General features: G+C 40.7%; 1 protein-coding gene across 4 annotated transcripts in view; it reads right to left on the bottom strand.

Moving 5' to 3' along the window:
- rgs8 (regulator of G protein signaling 8) overlaps positions 1-22,869 on the bottom strand; it is a 38,776-nt gene that overhangs the window by 3,222 nt on the left and 12,685 nt on the right. The window contains exons 2-6 of one of the 4 annotated variants that reach the window (XM_055944146.1): positions 18,894-19,129; positions 7,229-7,320; positions 6,021-6,125; positions 5,710-5,771; positions 1,157-1,323 (exon numbers count right to left, since the gene is read on the bottom strand). In XM_055944146.1, the coding sequence (XP_055800121.1) occupies positions 1,157-1,323; positions 5,710-5,771; positions 6,021-6,121 (330 nt within the window). In that variant the 5' untranslated portion in view covers positions 6,122-6,125; positions 7,229-7,320; positions 18,894-19,129. Of the gene's footprint in view, positions 1-1,156; positions 1,324-5,709; positions 5,772-6,020; positions 6,126-7,228; positions 7,321-18,893; positions 19,130-22,869 lie in introns of those variants that run through there. The other 3 variants (XM_055944147.1, XM_055944145.1, XM_055944148.1) reach the window with 3 other exon arrangements.

Below are 22,869 nucleotides of genomic sequence, written 5' to 3'. Positions count from 1 at the left end.
AACCATCTACAAGCCATCTACTGAACATCTACAACAGCTGAACATCTACAAGCCATCTACTGAACATCTACAACAGCTGAACATCTACAAACCATCTACAAGCCATCTACTGAACATCTACAACAGATGAACATCTACAAACCATCTACAAGCCATCTACTGAACATCTACAACAGCTGAACATCTACAAGCCATCTACAAGCCATCTACTGAACATCTACAACAGATAAACATCTACAAACCATCTACAAGCCATCTACTGAACATCTACAACAGCTGAACATCTACAAACCATCTACAAGCCATCTACTGAACATCTACAACAGATAAACATCTACAAACCATCTACAAGCCATCTACTGAACATCTACAACAGATGAACATCTACAAACCATCTACAAGCCATCTACTGAACATCTACAACAGCTGAACATCTACAAACCATCTACAAGCCATCTACTGAACATCTACAACAGCTGAACATCTACAAGCCATCTACAAGCCATCTACTGAACATCTACAACAGATAAACATCTACAAGCCATCTACTGAACATCTACAACAGATGAACATCTACAAACCATCTACAAGCCATCTACTGAACATCTACAACAGATGAACATCTACAAACCATCTACAAGCCATCTACTGAACATCTACAACAGCTGAACATCTACAAGCCATCTACAAGCCATCTACTGAACATCTACAACAGATAAACATCTACAAACCATCTACAAGCCATCTACTGAACATCTACAACAGATGAACATCTACAAACCATCTACAAGCCATCTACTGAACATCTACAACAGATGAACATCTACAAGCCATCTACAAGCCATCTACTGAACATCTACAACAGATAAACATCTACAAACCATCTACTGAACATCTACAACAGCTGAACATCTACAAACCATCTACAAGCCATCTACTGAACATCTACAACAGCTGAACATCTACAAGCCATCTACGTGGGACTCTTCCAATAACGTGTTATCTACTTTATTACCGTGTTTTGTAAGGAAAACTATTTTACTCATATTGAAATTAATTAGGTCATATTTCATAGAAATCTGGAAACACTGCACAGTCACATTAAAACAGACAAAATGCGTATTTTGCATCATTAGCTGGTTGATCCAACACAAACTTCTCTGGGAGCCTTGACATCGATAAACTCATTGTAGATCTTGTTGGCTTTGGTCACCAGTTTAGCAGGAGTCTTGATTTTTTTATATTCCTCGCAGGCCATCCAGAACTCAATGTTCTCATCGCTGAACTCCGTCTTGAGAAAAGCCCGGAAGGCAGCCAGGCCATCTACGACACAAAACATCCGTCAGCCAGTTAGAGGGGCTAATGGACAGCAAGTGTGTGTGTGTCTGTGCGAGAGAGAGAGTGTGTGTCTCTTTACAAAGATCTATATGGTATCCCAGCTCCTATTTCTGAACATGGGCCAGTGTTTTTGGAACTGATGTGTTTTTTTCCACAGAGAGCACCTGTAGTTCCCTTGATGCACATAATAACAGGGTTGATTATCATGCATTGATATTGTCTGAGATGAGGAGTGTGCTTTCATTCTCAGCACATTAAACAGCCCTGCGACTAGAAGACAAAAATGTCTCCCACAACCTTCCAATTAACTTTTTGTCTTCATCAATCAAAGATGAGATCAATTTGTCTGACATCAATGATAACATGGAGGGAGGTCTTGTTTTACAATCGGCCGTGTCTTGTTGACATGTTTTCTCCATCCTCCCTCACTTGCTATTTTCTCTTGCCTGTATTTGCTTAACATTTGCCCAGCAGGAGCAGCAGGAGAGTAGTTGATCAGGCCCAATCACCAACATTAGCTACACACTCTTACTAAACAATGGTTCTAGGAAGATCACCAGAAGGACACTGTGACTGCATGTAGCCTTGTCAACAGACATTGTTAAAAATAAAAATAGATCCCTGAGGCATTGAACGTTTATTGAAGGAAGATTTTCTCTCGCTGCTTTATTTTTAAATCAGCCTATTTAGGAATACTCTATGATGTTGTCATGACGTTGCCTGCTTGGGTATAGCAAACCCCATCCCCCTCTCCCTGCCTCTCCCTTTCCTCCTTCAACCCATGCTGTGATTACAGATAGAAGTCGTAAATTCCTGAGAATCTCCTCATGGCCGAACAGTATTAGAGAGAGGGTAAACTTTTAAAACAAAGGAATTTTCTTCCACCTCACAGAACTTGAGGTACGAACGGATTTCATGTTCCGGAGGAGGTATGGAAGATCGGTGAAGAGTCCAGCTATTAACATGTCCGTTTGTCCCCATGTGGGAAACTCATGAGAGACTGTAGGACTGCATTACCATACCGCTGTTTATATAATAACCTCAGATGTGAGGTTTACATCTGTTTGTTGTATAAAATGAATGAGTGAATATGATACTGTTTGTATAATTGTGTAATATGATTTTGGACTGTTTAATGAAGAAAAATACAAATCCCGTTTGATTTGAACTAAACCCGAGGACCGGCCCCTGAGCCAGTTGGGTCAGACACCCTGGGACAGCCCCTCTCTGCTATCCGAATAAAAGCCAACTCTGAGAAATTATCATTAGACCATGTTTTTCTCCATAGGGGGAGAACGAAGGTTAAGTACCATTGCTGAATCTTTAACCATACCACGTGGTTAAACTCTTAGACGAATAAGAACAAGTCTTTGATATTGACTCCTAGTCTGCAGCTAGGAATTCGGTATCATTGAACGCGAAGAAAGACAACCGCCGAAACATCCATTCTATAACGAATGTCACTCTGAACTATCCACAATAACCGAGACAGAAGGAACTCCAACCAAAACTAACTTCTCTCCAACGATCAAGACGACACATCGAGCGTAAATATATATATATTGATTGCAGTTGTTCCTGAATGAGTGAGCGTTCATGTGTAAGGATTAGCATGTCAATTGTTATAATTATGGACTCTGTAGTTGATTCACTTCAACTACAGAGACTTGATTCACTTCTTAGTCGAACCACAATTTTCCCTTTGTCTAACAAGCCGCCATGCCGGTTCAGCCCACTAGGGCATATTTCTCCCATCATTTCATGTAACCATTTTTAAGTTTGTTTGTTTGTTTATGCATTTCTGTGAATTACTTAGTTAGTAATAAATAAATAATTTAAGAATTGATGTATGGATGACTCATAGTGAAGACTGGGTTCGTGCAGATAACCAACAATTTACGACGTTTGGAATGAGACTAACGTGAGGTAAATATAAATAAATAATTAATCAGAAGACTATTGATCAGATATGAAAATATCTGAAAGGTTATATTGGGAAATTATAACTTTGTAATCGGACTACTTTCCCCGGTGCTCCCAAATTCATAGTTAATTAGTTACGTTACAACTCAGCTGATCACGTAATCCCTAATTACAGGAATCTTTGATAAAAACTATAAGTCTTCAATTTAATGATAGCAAAGACACGACAATGTGTTAATGAAGCCAAGTCCTTCTAATGTGTGAATGTAGGTCAGTGTAAATTTCGAACCCTGAAAGGATTTTCGATTTTCTTTAAATAATGCTTACATACACGTAAATGTTATAATTAAATATTGAAAAACATATACATAAATGTTGAATAGAGACTTATTTAGTTCAGCAGAAAATGGACTCCCATAGAAATGAGAAGCAGTCACAAACCACATCATCACAGATAGGTAGCCTAAGGTACCCAGCCAGAAGCAAAGGGCAACCAGATAAATAGGATTAGCTGTGATACAAATGGGCTGTGGTTATATGATCGCCCGGGTGAATGTGATAACTGTGTTCTCCTGTTAGATCCAATAAGTGCTAAATCAGGAGGTGAGGACAGAGCCAATGTGGCCAAGGCATGGGAACAAATAGTACTGCTTCTGATCCTCTTATGCGATTATAAAGTTGTGTGTGTGCGTGCGTCTTGATTCACTCCTTTATGTTCAGTGAAGCCGGATACTAAAGTCTGTCTCTTTGTCCCCTTGTGTCTGAAGATAATATTTGTCATTTGAAGATAATATTTGCACCTGCACACACTGCACACAGCCCATCTGTAAATAGCCCACCCAACTACCTCATCCCCATATTGTTACTTATTTTTTGCTCTTTTGCACCCCAGTATCTCTACTTGCACATTCATCTTCTGCACATCTATCACTCCAGTGTTTAATTGCTAAATTGTAATTATTTTGCCACTATGGCTTATTTATTGCCTTAGCTCCCTAATCTTACTACATTTGCACACACTGTATATAGACTTTTCTATTGTGTTATTGACTGTACATTTGTTTATCCCATGTGTAACTCTGTGTTGTTGTTTTTGTCGCACTGCTTTGCTTTATGTTGGCCAGGTCACAGTTGTAAATGAGAACTTGTTCTCAACTGGCCTACCTGGTTAAATAAAGGTGAAATAAAGGTGAAATAAATATATATATATTTTTAGGAACAAGTAGAACCAGAACTTAGAGTTTCAAGCAGCTAGATTCATAAGAAATTAATTTGTGGATGTGACTTCAAACCATGATTCAAGTTCACACCAATTTGTCTATGTTATACAAACTACACCACCTGTTAAACAGTTGGCAGTGGGGTCTACAGTATACAGTATACTTTGCTTGATTAACTCATTACTGACAAATACTAACATGAGACATGCAATGTTTATGCAAATGTACATTAACATTTAACAGTACCTTATGACTTGATTTGTGTGTACATGTTTATATCTCTAGTTTGGACAACATATTATATAATTACTTTATTGACCTATTAGGCATCCTAACAAAGGAACAGCACAATAAGACAACAGAAAATGTAAGACATTTAGTTTGCTTTCAGGAACACTGGAGGAACAAACCCTGACATAATGATTATGAAGCCAGAATCAGTCAGAGGTTTAGAGGTCAACTTTTTCTAGTGCAAAACCTGCCCTGTGCATTGCACAGCACAACATCCAGGTTCTGGTTTTGGCAGGAACAACTAGTAATATTCAAAAGCAGCTAGGTGGTGTTCATTGATGAACTACAAAATCAAAACAAATATAATATAATACAACTAAAGTCTTCTGTGCAATGTAATTTCCGACTCCCTGTGGAGAGCCTAGTTTTTACAGCTATTTCTGTGTGTACATGTGTGTGTGTGTACGTGAACATCTGCATGTGTTTGCATGTGTGTGTGTGCACGTGAACATCTGCATGTGTTTGCATGTGTGTATTTGCACGTGAACATGTGTTTGTATGTGTGTAATTGTGTAATCCACAGAGAAGGTCACAACCAAGAGAGTGTCTCATTGTGTGTTGTGGAGTCCTACACATAAATTACCAGACAGACAGGGGGTGTTAAATAAGAAGGGTTTAGCGGGAGAGAAATGGGCTGATTTGGGAAGACATCCTCAGATAGGGAACAGATAAACAATTCTCTTGTCAAATTAAATACATAGGCAAGCATTTTGTCAAAGGGACAAACAGAAAGAGCACAGAATGAGACGGAGGAGAAAATGTAATCAGTACAGTTGCCTGGTTTGCTTCGAACAGTTCGCTAACAATGACATGGACTCCCAGTTGTTTTTTTGCGGGGTTGGTTGATAAAAGGTGAAATATTTATATCTAACTCTAAAGAGAAGGATGGACTGATACTTTTTAATATAAAAGGGACCATCAGTAAAATTTTACTTACACTTGTGCGATAGAAGAACATCGAAGGAATCTGCCCATCGAATGACCTCGTCTTTTGTCAGCCTGAAGGAAAGACCGAGATACTGAGACGTCTGTTTTTAAATGTGTATGCAAATATGAAGTTGAAGGTTTTCAACACACAGATATTCACAGTTTCAAAGGTTTGTTTTAAAAGACCCTACACCATCTATTGTGTAGTAGTCCTATTACATATCCCTAGTTTTGGGAGAAATAATATCTAAATACTATATGAATAATGAATATGAATAAGAGAGACTGGTACCATGCAATCGGATATAAAGGTCTACTTACTTTAGGCATCTGGTGGTCCTATCTTGGGCAGGGGGCAGGAACTCAGTGAAGTCGGTGTAGGAGTCAGACTTATTGGACAGGCAGGCTAGTCTGGTCTTCATGGTTCTGCTCAAATGACGGGAAGAATAGAATACAAGCATGTACAGTACATTTCTGAATATTGATCACATAACATCAAAACACATGATATCAGATGCAGATCACATTGATTGTCTTCTGATGTATACATTTCTCTTCACAGCTTCTTTCGACAGTAGCTAACTAAAGACTGGGCTATTTCCATGCACACATACAGCTTGCAGCTCTGAGCATAGTCTTCTCAGAAAATGCTCGGATCCAACTGAGCTACACGGTTGTCCTGTGTGGCTCAGTTGGTAGAGCATGGTGCTTGCAACGCCAGGGTTGTGGGTGCAATTCACATGGGGGACCAGTAGGAAAATGTATGCACTCACTACAGTAAATAGCTCTGGATAAAAGTGTCTGCTAATGGATTAACATGTAACAATGTTAACCTCCTGCCTATAGGCAGTATGTTAATGCATCAGTCATGAGCAAGGCCATGGTCTTCAATCAGTGTATTGACCCTTCGAATGACTGCATAACAACATGGATTCAGATGTTGGAGGAGGTGGAGAGCAGGTTCAGGATGTGCCTGATGAAGTTTGCTAAACATCACTTCACATTTGTTTAGTCTGCACCGACCTGATGACGCATGGTCATTTGCTTTCAAAATTGTTCTGCTTACTCTCTCACACTGCAGTACATATCACACAATCAATCTGATCAATGTTTTGTCTATGGTGTTCCATGCACTCCAGTTGTAGATATAATCAAAAAGTGATGTTTAATATCATGACCTATTGGCCAGCTGCTGTGGGATTAGACAGATCAGACATACTGATGGGTCTGATAAGAGTCATTGCTCTAAATGACCAGATAGACATTTACAGCAGGTGTAGCTCCATATGGAGCAGGCAACATACCCATCAGCTAGCCACCAGAGAACATCCAATCTGGATAGTGAGCCACGAGCTTCTCTACCATGCATCTAGTCCCCCTGATAACACACAGACCAAACACACCAAGCACTGCAGTGAGTGCCTAATATGCTGGAATGGAATGAGTGGAATGAGTACTCCCATCTGTAGTTAGTTACATAAGGGACACAATCTCCATCCCGCTGGTAGGTAAGCTGTTAGAGTACTCACTGTTGCTTTGCCTTTTGGTTTTGTTAGAATGGTCAGTCAAGCTTCAGTAATCCAAGGACTCCTCTAAGATCACTGGTGGTTGCTGGAGTTCTCTGTTGGAGAGAAATAAAGTCATGCATTTTTATAGTGAACAACAGCAAGGTAGTTAGTGTAATTACTACTCCCATTGGTGCTCATTGTCCTAATGCCAGATGCCACCTGAAGTCCCACCACAATATCAACAAACTGATTGGGTCCCTAAAGCTTATCTTATTCAATAAGCTTGATCCCTAAAGGCCACTATTTTCCAAAACAATTTGTGGTCAAGATGTTTCAGTTGGATGGAGCATGGTGCTGCTAGCAACACTGGGGTTGTTGGTTTGATTCCTGCATGTGCCACGCATACTGAATACATGATGTGTAAACTCTAGGTCAATTTGGATGAAAGTATCTGCAAAAATGTACTATATTGCTGTATTTTAGAATCTATCTGAACAAACACTTCCTCTACAAACATTGATGGGTGTTGAATGAGGCGTTATGGTGGATGGCTTTGCCGTCTGCTGTAATTGGGAACATTGCATGAAACGTACCACTCATGTTTCTAGAGAAAAGCACTTTACTGGAATTAATGGGCTTTCTTATCATGTACTCTTAAGATTCCACTCATAGATTCCATCTAGGCAGAGCTGATTTGTTATAATGCTCGGTGTGTGTTTATGTGTGTGGTGTGTTTGTCTGTGTGTTCGTTAGTCCTTGTGTTTGTGTGTGTGTGTGTGGTAACTTGATGAAATAGAAAAAGACTGGGTATACAGCTCTTCCAGGAGTCTCTTGAGAAAAACACTTGTTATTTGCAATCCAAATCAACAACAGGGAGATGTGGAATTGAATATCTAAGCTTATTAAGCATTTCACTTTTTCATTTTTCTGAAGATATTCTGATGACACTGATATATCTTCTACAATGTTTTGTTGCATTACTCAGCCTAACACTGCAAATATTAACGTATGGGCATATATAGTTTTAGGCATCAGTGATAAGATTTCATTGAAGTATGGAGGTCACATGATGAAACTACAGTATATAAAACCAAAGGATGTCACAAAGTGTGCATTTTGAACCCTTTTGAGACTAATGCCATTAATAGTTGCTAGTATTATGAGAAACAAATTATGCTCCACTGATTACTGTGTCGTAGATTTTTGAAGAAAGCTGCATAGTAATCACCACAGATAAATCACAAATATTAATGCATTTCAAGATGCATATCTTTTCCAGGTATGAATCTTTTTGGAATATACGTCTGCTGATTGCAGGTTTCAAACCAGTCTGCAGTCTATCTGCAGTGGAAAGCAGATCTGTGTTTTCCTGTTCTCTCTCTACTCTGCTTTGCAGTGGGCGGAATCTTTTTTCTCCAACATGGGGTGGGTACACGTGCCTGCCTGCCTGCCTGCAGAGCTATTTATAAAGTGCATGGACAAATCCATGCAGTCAGGGGGAAGCCACTTTATGTTTTATTCAGCCATGCAGCAACACAGACTCCTGGAGGGGCAGCTATAAAAAGGAGTCTGAATTTTAATGTGTCAGAAGAAATGGGGATGTCATGTTGCATCATGAATTTTGAACATGCCACCATTATCAATTCCGCTTCAAAGATGCCTGGTTGCTTTAAAGGGACCCTGAAAGTACTGTCTTAAAATTCCCTTTGATGTCGTTTTGGTGCATTGCGTTTTTTCGACTTTTCCTTTGCCCTGGTTTTCTTGTTCTTAGTATGGAGAATGTAGTTGGAGAGCAGATCCTGGTATGTCCATCTGTCAAGCAAACATCACTCTCAGCAGCCATTTGGCAATGAACATGTATCACTTCAAATCAATCTATTACTTGTTGAAAGAAATAACACTGCACAGTATAAAACGCTGCATGAATAACAACACCCCTGAATTGATGCAGGCAGTGTCTCACCTCTCTGTCGCTACAGTACAGTATTTTCTATCCTAAATGTTGCATTAGAAATGAAGAAATAATTTCTTGCAATAAATATCCCAGTGTGTTTATTAGTTTAAAAAATGGGAACACTGAAGAACTCTGTGTCCTTTTTTGCACCCCCACTTTTTACCAGAAAATGATCATGATCCATTAGGAAAATTGTAATTTTGAATTATTAGTGGTGTTTTTCAGCTAGTCTGTATTAAAATAGATATGTACATTATTTATATAGTATAATAAAAAAATGCACCACCGCCCCCGTCCTTTAACTTCTTATGGCTGCAGGGGCAGTATTGAGTAGCTTGAATGAAAAGGTGCCCAGAGGTGCCCAGAGTAAACTGCCTGCTCCTCAGTCCGAGTTGCTAATATATGCATATTATTATTAGTATTGGATATAAACCACTTTGAAGTTTCTAAAACTGGTTGAATGATGTCTGTGAGTATAACAGAACTCATATGGCAGGCAAAAACCTGAGAAAAAAATCCAAACAGGAAGTGGGAAATCTGAGGTTTGTAGGTTTTCAACTCATCGTCTATCAAATACACAGTGGGATATGGGTCAGTTTGCACTTCCTACGGCTTCCACTAGATGTCAACAGTCTGTAGAACTTTGTCTGATGCTTCTACTGTGAAGTGTGGCCGAAGGAGACAGGAATGAGTAAGGTCTGCCATGAGCTGACCATGCTCTGACCATGCGTGTTCACATGAGAGGGAGCTATGTTCCATCGCACTTCTGAAGACAATGGTATTCTCCGGTTGGAACATTATTGAAGATTTATGTTAAAAACATCCTAAAGATTGATTCAATACATCGTTTGACATGTTTCTACTGACTGTTACGGAACTTTTTGACATTTAGTCTGCTTTTAGTGAACGCGCTTCGTGACTTTGAATTTGTTTACCAAACACGCTAACAAAAGTATCTGTTTGTACATAAATGATGGACGTTACCGAACAAAACAAACATTTCTTGTGGGAGTCCTAAAAAAATGCACCACCGCCCCCGTCCTTTAACTTCTTATGGCTGCAGGGGCAGTATTGAGTAGCTTGAATGAAAAGGTGCCCAGAGGTGCCCAGAGTAAACTGCCTGCTCCTCAGTCCCAGTTGCTAATATATGCATATTATTATTAGTATTGGATATAAACCACTTTGAAGTTTCTAAAACTGGTTGAATGATGTCTGTGAGTATAACAGAACTCATATGGCAGGCAAAAACCTGAGAAACAAATCCAAACAGGAAGTGGGAAATCTGAGGTTTGTAGGTTTTCAACTCATCGTCTATCAAATACACAGTGGGATATGGGTCAGTTTGCACTTCCTACGGCTTCCACTAGATGTCAACAGTCTGTAGAACTTTGTCTGATGCTTCTACTGTGAAGTGTGGCCGAAGGAGACGGGAATGAGTAAGGTCTGCCATGAGCTGACCATGCTCTGACCATGCGTGTTCACATGAGAGGGAGCTATGTTCCATCGCACTTCTGAAGACAATGGTATTCTCCGGTTGGAACATTATTGAAGATTTATGTTAAAAACATCCTAAAGATTGATTCAATACATCGTTTGACATGTTTCTACTGACTGTTACGGAACTTTTTGACATTTAGTCTGCTTTTAGTAAACGCGCTTCGTGACTTTGGATTTGTTTACCAAACACGCTAACAAAAGTAGCTATTTGTACATAAATGATGGACGTTACCGAACAAAACAAACATTTCTTGTGGGAGTCCTGGGAGTGCATTCCGACGAAGATCAGCAAAGGTAAGTGAAGATTTAAAATGCGTCACGTGTCCTTTGATTAGTTCCTGCGCAGGAGAGATGTGGCTCGACATTTTCTTTCTCTGTAGTATTGAACAGTTTACCATCCGGTTGAAATATGATCGATTATGTATGTTAAAAACAACCCGAAGATTGATTATAAAAAACCTTTGACATGTTTCTACGAACATTACGGATACGTTTTGGAATTTTCGTCTGCCCTTCAGGACCGGAACGAGCTTGTGGTTTTCTGAACATAACGCGCAAAACAAATGGCGGTTTTTGGTTATAAAACTAATCTTTATCGAACAAAAATAACATTTATTGTGTAACTGGGAGTCTTGTGAGTGCAAACATCCGAAGATTATCAAAGGTAAGCGATTAATTTTATTGCTTTTCTGACTTTTGTGACCAAGCTAATTTAAGGCTAGCTGTTCTAGCAGTGATTGATACACTCACAAATGCTTGGATTGCTTTCGCTATAAAGCATATTTTCAAAATCTGACACGATAGGTGGATTAACAACAAGCTATGCTGTGTTTTGGTATATTTCACTTGTGATTCCACGATTATAAATATTTTTAGTATTATTTTTGAATTTGGCGCGCTGCAATTCAGCGGTTGTTTACAAAAATGATCCCGTAAAAGGGTTTCGTGCGGCAAGAAGTTAACACAGTGTCCAAAGAAGGGCCAGACGTATACAGAGTGGTGTCGTCTGCGTAGAGGTGGATCAGTGAATCACCAGCAGCAAGAGCGACATCATTGATGTATACAGAGAAAAGAGTCAGCCTGAGGATTGAACCCTGTGGCACCCCCATAGAGACTGCCAGAAGTCTGGACAACAGGCCCTCCGATTTGACAGACTGAACTCTGTCTGAGAAGTAGTTGGTGAACCAGGCGAGGCAGTCATTTGAGAAACCAAGGCTGTTGAGTCTGCCGATGAGGATGTGGTGATTGACAGAGTCGAAAGCCTTGGCAGGTCGATGAATAAGGCTGCACAGTATTGTCTCTTATCGATGGTGGTTATTAAATTGTTTAGGACCTTGAGCTTGGCTGAGGTGCACCCATGACCAGCTCGAAAACCAGATTGCATAGCGGAAAAGGTATGGTGGGATTCGAAATGGTCGGTGATCTGTTTGTTAACTTGATCTGTTTGTAGACTTGGCTTTCGAAGACCTTAGAAAGGCAGGGTAGAATAGATATAGGTCTGTAGCCGTTTGAGTCTAGAGTGTCTCCCCCTTTGAAGAGGGGGATGACTGTGGCAGCTTTCCAATCTTTGGGGGATCTCCGATGATACGAAAGAAAGGTTGAACAGGCTAGTAATAGGGGTTGCAACAATTTCAGAGGATAAGTTTAGAAAAAGAGAGCTCCGTAGCCTTCCAAAGGTTGCACCTTAGCAGAAAACTGCATGTCTATCACGGATCAGGCTAAGACCCAGATGCAGACACAGGAGGCGGATAATACGAGTCTCAGAGTTTAGAACAGTACAAGGGGCAGGCAATCGGTAGGTCAATGCAGGCAAAGAGTCCTAATCCAAATCAGAGTCAGGCAGGTACAGGACGGCAGGCAGGATCAGGGTCAGGACAGGCAGAAAGGTCAGAATTGAGAAGACTAGTAAACACTAGACCACAGGAAACACAGGAACATGCTGGTAGGACTTGACTGGACAAGACGAACTGGCAACAGACGACCAGAAAACACAGGTACAAATACACAGAGGTACTGGGAGACATCTGGTGGGGGTTGGACACAATCACAAGACAGGTGAAACAGATCAGGGTGTGACAGTAACCCATCCTCCCTCTAGGGGGGCCACCTGGCATCCTTCCCTGAGACAAGCCTGGTTGACCTGGGTGTCGATGGTGGGAGACTGCCATGAATGCTTGGTCCAGGATATTCCTGGTTGGGACACAACCCCTTTCCTCCGGGCCATAACCCTCCCACTCAACCTGTTACTGCTCCTGCCACGCCCTCTACTTCTCATCATGGACCTCCCTAACCTGCCACCAGTCCCCCAGTGCTCTCTCTCTCTCTCTCTCTCTCTCTCTCTCCCTCTCTCTCTGTGTGTTTGTGATTGTGTGAGGGGAGACAGGTGTGCTAGAAGCAGAGCAGATTCCCACCAGCTGCAACCTGTTCCATAGTCAAGAACCCTACAAATACTCAGCCCTACCACTTCCACACTGCCAAATTGTAGCCTCTCCTCAGTCAGTCTGCATTTCTCGCTGTTTGTGCCTGCATAGATCATGTTGTGCATGTTTTCCCTAGCCTCACGCTGCTTTTTCTCTCCACTACAGTCCCGTCTGCTCTGACTCTGGTACTTGTCCCCAGTCCCAAGTCTCCTCAGTCCTGCTTTCTTGCCCTGGATCCCTGCGCTACTGCTTCATTGGATTCTGCTCCAGACCTGCTTACTTGGTTCCTAATCACCTTTCCCCCAGCCTCAGCCTCAGTCCGGTTTCCCTACTACCCGCCCTCGATTTCCCTGGACTGCACCTCATCTCCTCTCCCACTTTTCAATAAATACATTGGAATACTCTCTATTCCCCAGATGATTGCAGTCACATGACAAGAAGTAGGGAGGATGGTCTCAGGGTCTGATGGTGTAGTAGCAGGGCTGTATAGATGTGAGAGTGCGTCAGGCTTCACATTCTTGGATTCTTGGCGGTAGGAGATAGTGAAATGGAAATGAGTGAATAACAGGGCCCATCTTTGCTGAGTTGAGGCGCTTGGCGGTGCGGAGATATTCCAGGTTCTTACGGTCCGTCCACACAAAGAATGGATGTCCCGCTCCTTTTACTTCTCGATTCCCATGTCACAGTTCCTCTCAGCGGGGTTAAAACGATGGGAAAGGAAGGCGCAGTGATGCAGCTTCTGGTCCTGGACAGAATGCTGGGACAGGACAGCCCCCACTCTGATGTCCGAGGCGTCGACCTCCACCACAAACTGACGGGATGGGTCCGGATGGATTAAGATGGGGGCTGTAGTGAATCGCTGCTTGAGGTCTGAGAATGCCTGGTCATCTGCTGGAGACCATATGAACATAACCTTGGGAGAGGTGAGTGCAGAGAGCGGGGAAGCAAGGGTGCTTTAACCCAGGACAAAACAACGGTAGAAATGAGCAAACCTCAGGAAACGTTGCAGCTGCACTCTGGATGTGGGTTGAGGTCAATCCACCACCGCTATCACCTTGTCAGGGTCCATCTGAATATTCTCTGCAGCGATGACATATCCTAGGAAGGAGATGGTGGAGTGATGGAACTCACATTTCTCCTCTTTCACAAAAAGCTGGTTCTCCAGGATACGCTGGAGGACCTGCCGGACATGGAGGACATGCTCTTTCTGACTGGGAATAAATGAGAATGTCATCGAGGTAGACAAACACAAATCGGATAAATATATCACCGAACACGTCATTGACCAGGGCCTGGAACAGTCCGAATGGCATCACCATGGACATCGTAGTGCCTGCTAGCCGTATTAACCTTTTCTCAATAGGGGGTGCTGTTTTCACTTTGTAAAAATTTTGTTCCCAAATGTAACTGCCTCGTACAATATGCATATTATTATTACTATTGGATAGAAAACACTCTCTAGTTTCTAAAACCGTTTGAATTATATCTGTGAGTAAAACAGAACTCAAGTTGGAGCAAGCTTCCTGTGAGGAAGTGAGAAATCTGAAATCAGGCAGGCTGTTCTGGGGTCAGTTTATTAATTTGCATGTCTTCTATTGGTCGAGATGCACTGCATACGCCTCCCCCTAGATGTCAGCAAATAGTGAGAATTGGAATGGAGTTGCTAGGCAGATCTGAGGCCATATAAAGGGTCTGGGAACGTGGGGTGCACTCTTTTCATCATTCGCCATGACGCAAGACAGACCTCAGGATGTTGTTCTGGGAAGCTCCCGTTATAGGCCTTAGATATATCCGGCTCTGATTTTATTCGATATAGGTGTTAAAGACATCATAATGTTGTTATTTTAAACCAAGTTATATCAGTTTATATCAGTATATTGCGATTTTCGGATATTTATTTGTGCTGCGTTATGGTGAGTTGGGCACGTCTGGGCCACATGGCTAATGTTTACTGCTAATTCCAAAGTTGAAGGCGACAATCTACAACCGAGCAACGATTCTTTTGGACAAAGGACAACTTGCCCAAGATTCTGATGAAAGCTCATCAAAAAGTAAGAGGTATTTATGATGTTAATTCGTTGTTCTGTTGAAAAATGTAAAACTCCTATTCCGCCATTAATTTCGGTGCGGTCTCGCTTTAACTTCTTGCAACTATAGGGGGTGCTGTTTCAAATTAGCAAAATTGTCTCTACAGATTAAACTGCCTAGTACTCAATTCTTGCTCGTACAATATGCATATTATTGTTATTATTGGATAGAAAACACTCTCTAGTTTCTATAGCCGTTTGAATTATGTCTCTGAGTGAAACAGAACTCATTCTACAGCACTTTTCTTCCCAGTGTGTGAGATTTAGACATCTTGGCCTCTGGTTCCAGATCAGTTTTAAAAGTCTCTGTTAATCCTATGAGATACAAACACTGCCCACGCCTTCCTCTAGATGTTAGTAAGTGGTGACAATTTGAATGGAGTCGATTGCGCAATCATTGGCTCTATAAATGACAAAATACCGGAAGTAGCCTTCCTTTGGACACTGCGCTCAACGCAAGAAGGATATCTGACTGGCCTTTTTCCAAGCATTGGTTTAGCCAGTAATATAGCGTCGGTCATCTTTTTACTTGTTATAGGTGTTAGAAACATCATAATGTAGTTACTTTAAACCGTTTTATAGCAATTTATATCCGTTTAGTGCGATTTTGAGGCATTGCTTTGTAATAGACTTTGAAGCTCCGGGCACGTTTCGGGGTCCCGGTCGTACGTTAGTGGGCATTTCGACGGACAAGTGGACATCTTTCGACCAAAAGAAGATTAGACCCAAGAAAGGATTCATTGTCCAAGATTCTGATGGGAGAACAGCTCATAGTAAGAACAATTTATGATGATAAATCGTGTTTCTGTCGATAAATGTTAAACGTTTATGCCGCCATCTTGTTTGCTATAGCTTCACTTGGCGCAACCTGTATTTAAAAGTAAGGATAATTTAAAAAATGTAATTCCGCGATTGTATTAAGAATTAAATTGTCTATCAATCGCTGTCCACCCTGTATTTTTTAGTCAAGTTTATGAGTATTTATGTATAAGACTAGATCACTGTCTAATATGGTGCAGGACATTTTCTGACCAGCTGAGCTACTTTTGTCATTGTCTAACCATGATTTTGGTGGCTAAATATGCACATTTTCGAACAAACTCTCTATGTATGTTGTAATATGATGTTACAGGAGTGTCATCTGAAGAATTCTGAGAAGGTTAGTGAAAAAATTAATATATTTTGGCGATGATTACGTTATCGCTCTCTTTGGCTAGAATCAATGCTCTGGTAATGTTTGCGTATGTGGTATGCTAATATAACGATTTATTGTGTTTTCGCTGTAAGACACTTAGAAAATCTGAAATATTGTCTGTATTCACAGGATCTGTGTCTTTCGATTAGTGTATGCTGTGTATTTTTACGAAATGTTTGATGATTAGTAATTAGGTAATACACGTTGCTCTATGTATTTATTCTAGTCTAGTTGTGATGGTGGGTGCAATTGTAAACTATGATTTCTACCTGAAATATGCACATTTTTCTAACAAAACCTATCCCATACCATAAATATGTTATCAGACTGTAATCTGATGAGGTTTTTTCTTGGTTAGTGGCTATTAATATCTTAGTTTAGCCGAATTGGTGATAGCTACTGGTGTTGAGAGAAAATGGTGGACAAAGAAAAATGGTGATTTTTGCTAACGTATTTAGCTAATAGATTTACATATTGTGTCTTCCCTGTAAAACATTTTAAAAATCTGAAATGGTAGCTTTATTCACAGGATCTGTATCTTTCATTAGGTGTCTTGGACTTGTGATTTAATGATATTTAGATGCTACTATTTAATTGTGACGCTATGCTAGCGATGCTAATCAGTGGGGGGGGGGGGGGTGCTCCCGGACCCGGGGTAGAGGCTCGTGAAAGGTTAACGCACGCTGTATGTCGTAGTAACGTTAATTTAAAAAATCTAACACAGCGGTTGCATTAAGAACTAATGTATCTTTCATTTGCTGTCCAACCTGTATTTTTTAGTCAAGTTTATGATTAGTTATCGCTATTGTTGTCTTGAATCAATGCTGTTGTGTGGTTGGCTATTGTAGTAAGCTAATATAATGCTATAGTGTGTTTTCGCTGTAAAACACTTAAAATATCTGAAATATTGGCTGGATTCACAAGATCTTTGTCTTTCATTTGCTGTACGCTATGTATTTTTCATAAATGTTTTATGATGAGTATTTAGGTAATTCACGTTGGTCTCTGTAGTTATTCTAGTTGCTTTGGTGAGAGTTGTGATGGTGGCTGCAATGGTAAACTATGATTTATACCTGAAATATGCACATATTTCTAACAAAACATATGCTATACAATAAATATGTTATCAGACTGTCATCTGATGAAGTTGTTTCTTGGTTAGTGGCTATTTATATCTTTATTTGGTCGAAATTGTGATAGCTACCTATGCAGGAAAAAAATGGTGGAAAAAAAAGTTGTCTTTTGCTATCGTGGTTAGCTAATAGATTTACATATTGTGTCTTCCCTGTAAAACATTTTAAAAATCAGAAATGATGGCTGGATTCACAAGATGTGTATCTTTCATCTGGTGTCTTGGACTTGTGATTTAATGATATTTAGATGCTAGTATTTACTTCTGACGCTATGCTAGGCTATGCTAGTCAGCTTTTTTACTGATTGGGGTGCTCCCGGATCCGGGATTGTGATGAAGTAGAAGTTAAAAGCTGTCTTCCACTCGTCTCCTTCCCATATCCGAACCAAATGGTAGGTGTTCCGAAGGTCCAACTTGGAGAAGATGACCGCCCCCTGGAGAGGCTCGAAAGCCAAAGAGATGAGTGGTAACGGGTAACGGTTTTTAACCTTAATGTCACTAAGACACCGGTAGTCGATACACGGATGCATGATTTGTCCTGGGGGAGGCAGATTTCCACATGATCCCTGCTGCGAGAGAGTCCTCAATGTGCCCTTCCATTGCTTTGGTCTCCGGACCCAACAGGGAATGAAGTCGCCCCAGAGGCGGTACGGTGACCAGTAGAAGGTCGATAGAACAGTCGTAGCACGGTCGATGTGGAGGAAGAGATGTGACACGGGCAGAGTTGAAAATCTCCCTAAGTCTTGGTACTCTGCGGGAAAGGCGGAGATATCTGAGACTTTACCCAAGCTTGCAGGAAGACGTCCTGGGGCAGGACTTCAGACAATGTGCATGGCAAAACGGATTCCAAACCATGATGGAACCCGTAGCCCAGTCGATTAGGGGGTTGTGCCTTTAGAGCTATGAAACCCCAAAACCATTGGTACATGAGGAGAATCCAGGAGCAGAAACTGCATAGACTCACTGTGGTTGTCTGACACTCGCAGGTTGATAGGAACAGTATTGTGGGTGACTGCCAATAGAGCGCCCATCCAGCGCTCTGATGTCCATTGGGATGGAAAGGGGTTGAGTGGAGATGCCCAGCTCCGACACCAGGGTAGTGTCTATAAAGCTCCCGTGAGCAACCGGATGGACTTGGACTGGTCTCTCCACAAGAGGGTAGCATAGAGGGGCTTTCGAGTAGTGAGCAATTGGAAAATCCCCATCCTCTTGTCAGTCCTGCTTCCCTGCCCCGGACCCCTGCTCTACTGCATCCTTGGATTCCACTCTGGACATGCTTACCCTGCCCCTACTCCCCTTTCCCCAGCCTCAGCCTCAGTTCCTGATTCCCTGCTACCCGCCCGAGCTTCCCCTGGCCTGTACCCCCCCCCCCCCACACTTTTCAATAAATACCTTAGTTACCTTATCGCTGTCTCCAAGGTCTGAGTCTGCACTTGGGTTCACCTGCTCCGCCAAGCGTAACATTACGAGCAGTCTCTCTCGGACAATGGAGAATTTAACACTTTTCGTACTTCCGCCACAAACTCCTCCAGACTGAGGTAAACGGTGGACTGTTGCTCCCACACCACCGTAGCCCAGGTGAGTGCCCTCTCAGACATCAGCGTTATCAGGTACGCTATCTTCGCATAGCTGTGTCTCTGATCAAATGAAAAAGCACAGGATATTTGAGTCTTGATTAAACAGCTCTGCTAAGCCATTTCTAACCTTGTTGCATATAATATGTATGCTGCTAAGATAAGTTCATTTTAAACATTGTCATGGTGACAGCGCTTCAAACAACAGCGTCAAATAAAGTCAATGTTGGAGGAAAAGCAGAACGGTCAATTAATATGCTTGCTGAGATAACACTTTTGCTTTCCTCATAGTTTTTATTATTAGTCTGTTTCTTCACGATTTCTTGTCAAATACGTAACATACTCACTGTGGTTGCTGTTCAAAAGGTTACTATTAAACAGAATGACCATTTTATTGTCTCTGATCTTAAAAAGGCTAGATTCTCAAGGTAGACTTACAGTAGAATATTTGTTCAAAATGTGTGGTGTTTAAAACCAAAACGCAATTACATTATGTATGCAGTGCTGTGCTTTGTTCTATTCATCAAATTTGGCATACATAATTACAAAAATATGCAGGCTGTATATGAGTAGCTTGCACATTTTCTGGGGTATGAAGTAACCTTTGAAATAAAGTGTTGGAGACACCTACTCCAAGCCAAACTATTCAACTATGACCCATATTAACAGAGCTACATTTTATTCTTTCTATTGCAGATTCAGGGCCTTAATATATACAGTGCGTTTGGAAAGTATTTAGACCTCTTGATTTTCTCCACGTTTTGATACTTTATAGCATTATTCTAAAAGTTTTTCCTCATTAATCTATACACAATACCCCATAATGAAAACTCGAAAAACTTTTTGAAAACTTTTTTTCAAATGTACATTTTTTTAAAACTTCTTATGGCTGCAGGGGCAGTATTGAGTAGCGTGGATGAAATGTGCCCAGAGTAAACGGCCTGCTCCTCAGTCCCAGTTACTAATATATGCATATTATTATTAGTATTGGATAGAAAACTCTCTAAAGTTTCTAAAACTGTTTGAATTATGTCTGTGAGATTAACAGAACTCATATGGCAGGTAAAAACCTGAGAAGTTCCACTTCCTGTTTGGATTTTTTCTGGGGGTGCCATATTTTCAACCAAGCTCTCATTGAAAATACAGAGAGATATGGATGGGTTTTCACTTCCTACGGCTTCCACTAGATGTCAACAGTCAATAGAACTAAGTCTGATGACTCTAATGTGAAGGGGGGTCGAAGGAGACAGAAATTAGTAATCACTGCCATGAGGTGACAATGCATTCAACATGCGCGTTCACGTGAGAGGCAGCTCCGTTCCATCCTTTAATTGAAGTCGATGTAATTCTCCGGTTGGAACGTTATTCAAGATGTATGTTAACAACATTCTAAAGATTGATTCAGTACATCGTTTGACATGTTTCTACTGACTGTAACGGAACGTTTGGGCATTTCGTCACGTTATAGTGGTCGCGCTTTGAGACTTTGGTTAGGGTGTTTGGTAAACAATTAGGAAGTAGCTAATTTGACATAAATAACGGACATTATCGAACAAATCAAGCATTTATTGTGGACCTGGGATTCCTAGGACTGCATTCTGATGAATTCATCAATGGTAAGGAAACAATTATACTGTATTTTCTGGTTTCTGTTGAGTCCAACATGGCGGCTAATTTTGCTATTCATCTGAGCTCCGTCTCAGATTATTGCATGGTTTATTTTTCCGTAAAGTTTTTTTGAAATCTGACACAGCGGTGGCATTAAGGAGAGGTATATCTATTTCCATGTGTATAACTTGTATTATCATCTATATTTATGATGAGTATTTCTGTTGAAACGATGTGGCTATGCAAAGTCACTTGATGTTTTTGCAACTAGTGAATCTAACACCTCAACGTAAACTCAGATTTTTTGATATAAATATGAACTTAATCAAACAAAACATGCATGTATTGTGTAACATGAAGTCCTATGAGTGTCATCTGATGAAAATAATCAAAGGTTAGTGATTAATTTTATCTCTATTCTGTTTTTTGTGAAAGCGATCTTTAGCTGGAAAAAATGGCTGTGGATATTGTGGTTTTGTGATGATCTAACATAATCGTTTGTAGTGCTTTTGCTGAAAAGCCTATTTGAAATCGGACACTTTGGTGGGATTAACAACAAGAATACCTTTAAAATTGTCACGTTCCTGACCTTTTTCTTGTATTTATTTAGTTGGTCAGGGTGTTGGGGTTGGGGTGGGTTGTCTATGTGTTATTTTCTATGTTGGGGTTTTGTGTTCGGCCTGGTATGATTCTCAATCAGAGGCAGCTGTCAATCGTTGTGCCTGATTGAGAATCATACTTAGGCAGCCGGGGTTTCACGTGTGTTTTGTGGGTGTTTGTGTCTCGTGTCAGTGTTCGTGCCACACGGGACTGTTTTCGGTTTGGTCACGTTTGTTGTTTTTGTATGTGTAAGTGTTCAGTTTACGTTCATTAAATAATGACCACTTTCCACTCTGCGTGTTGGGTCCGATCCATGCTCCTCCTCGTCCGAGGAGGAGGATTACGACTGCCGTTACAAAAATGATATAAGACACATGAATGTCTGAGGAATTTTAATTATGAGATTTCTGTTTTTTGAATTTGGCGCTCTGCACTTCGACTGGCTGTTGTCATGTCGATCCCGTTAACGGGACTGCAACCATAAAAGGTTAACCTCTTTGGGCTGCAGGGGCAGTATTGAGAAGCCTGGATAAAAGGTGCCCATTTCAAACGGCCTCGTACTCAATTCTTGCTTGTACAATATGCATATTATTATTACTATTGGATAGAAAACACTCTAATTTTTAAAACCATTTGAATTATATCTGTGAGTAAAACAGAACTCATTTTGCAGCAAACTTCCTGACAGGAAGTGGAAAATCTGAAATCTATGCTCTTTCTAGGGCCTGCCTATAAATGTGCTTGATATTTATTAGTATACATGCACTTCATACGCCTTCCACTAGATGTCAACAGGCAGTGAGAGAAGAAATGGAGTGTATAACATCATCTGAGGTCGAATAAAAGCTCTCGGCATGACGTGACCCCAATTTCCTGTTTTCTGGAACGCGCGAGAAGTGACCTGGTATTGCCTTCTGTAAAGCTGTCGTTATAGACGACTAATATCTCTGGCTTTGATTTTATTTGATACATGTGACAATATCATCGTAAAGTATGTTTTTTCAATATAGTTTTATTAGATTATTGAAATTTTTACGGGACGTTAGGCGTGTTGCTTTGTCTGCGTATGTTCAGGAAGGAGAGCTTTGCGGCACTTTGCTAGCTTTCCGTGCTAATTGACTGGAGAAGAGGACATTCTCAATCCAAACAACGATTGTTCTGGACAAAGGACCCCTTGTACAACATTCTGATGGAAGATCATCAAAGTAGGACCCATTTTATGATGCTATTTCATATATCTGTCGAACATGTGAACTAGTAGTTTGTGCCCAGATTTTGGGCACGCTCTCGCCATAACGTAAACTGCATATCGTAATGAAGTTATTTTTAGAATTCTAACACAGCGATTGCATTAAGAACTAGTGTATCTATCATTTCCTATACAACATGTATTTTTTAGTAATGTTTATGAATAGTTATTTGGTCAGAATATGTGAGTGTCAGAAAAATATCCGGACGTTGTGGGAAAAATATGCTACGTTAGCACAATGTATAACCACTGATTTCAGCTCTAAATATGCACATTTTCGAACAAAACATAAGTGTATGTATAACCCGATGTTATAGGACTGTCATCTGATGAAGCTTATCAAGGT

The sequence above is a fragment of the Salvelinus fontinalis genome, chromosome 14 (assembly GCF_029448725.1).
Source record: "Salvelinus fontinalis isolate EN_2023a chromosome 14, ASM2944872v1, whole genome shotgun sequence".
Classification (NCBI taxonomy): Eukaryota; Metazoa; Chordata; class Actinopteri; order Salmoniformes; family Salmonidae; genus Salvelinus; species Salvelinus fontinalis.
Note: the sequence above shows the minus strand (reverse complement) of the source record. Positions and strands in the feature narration are given on the sequence as shown.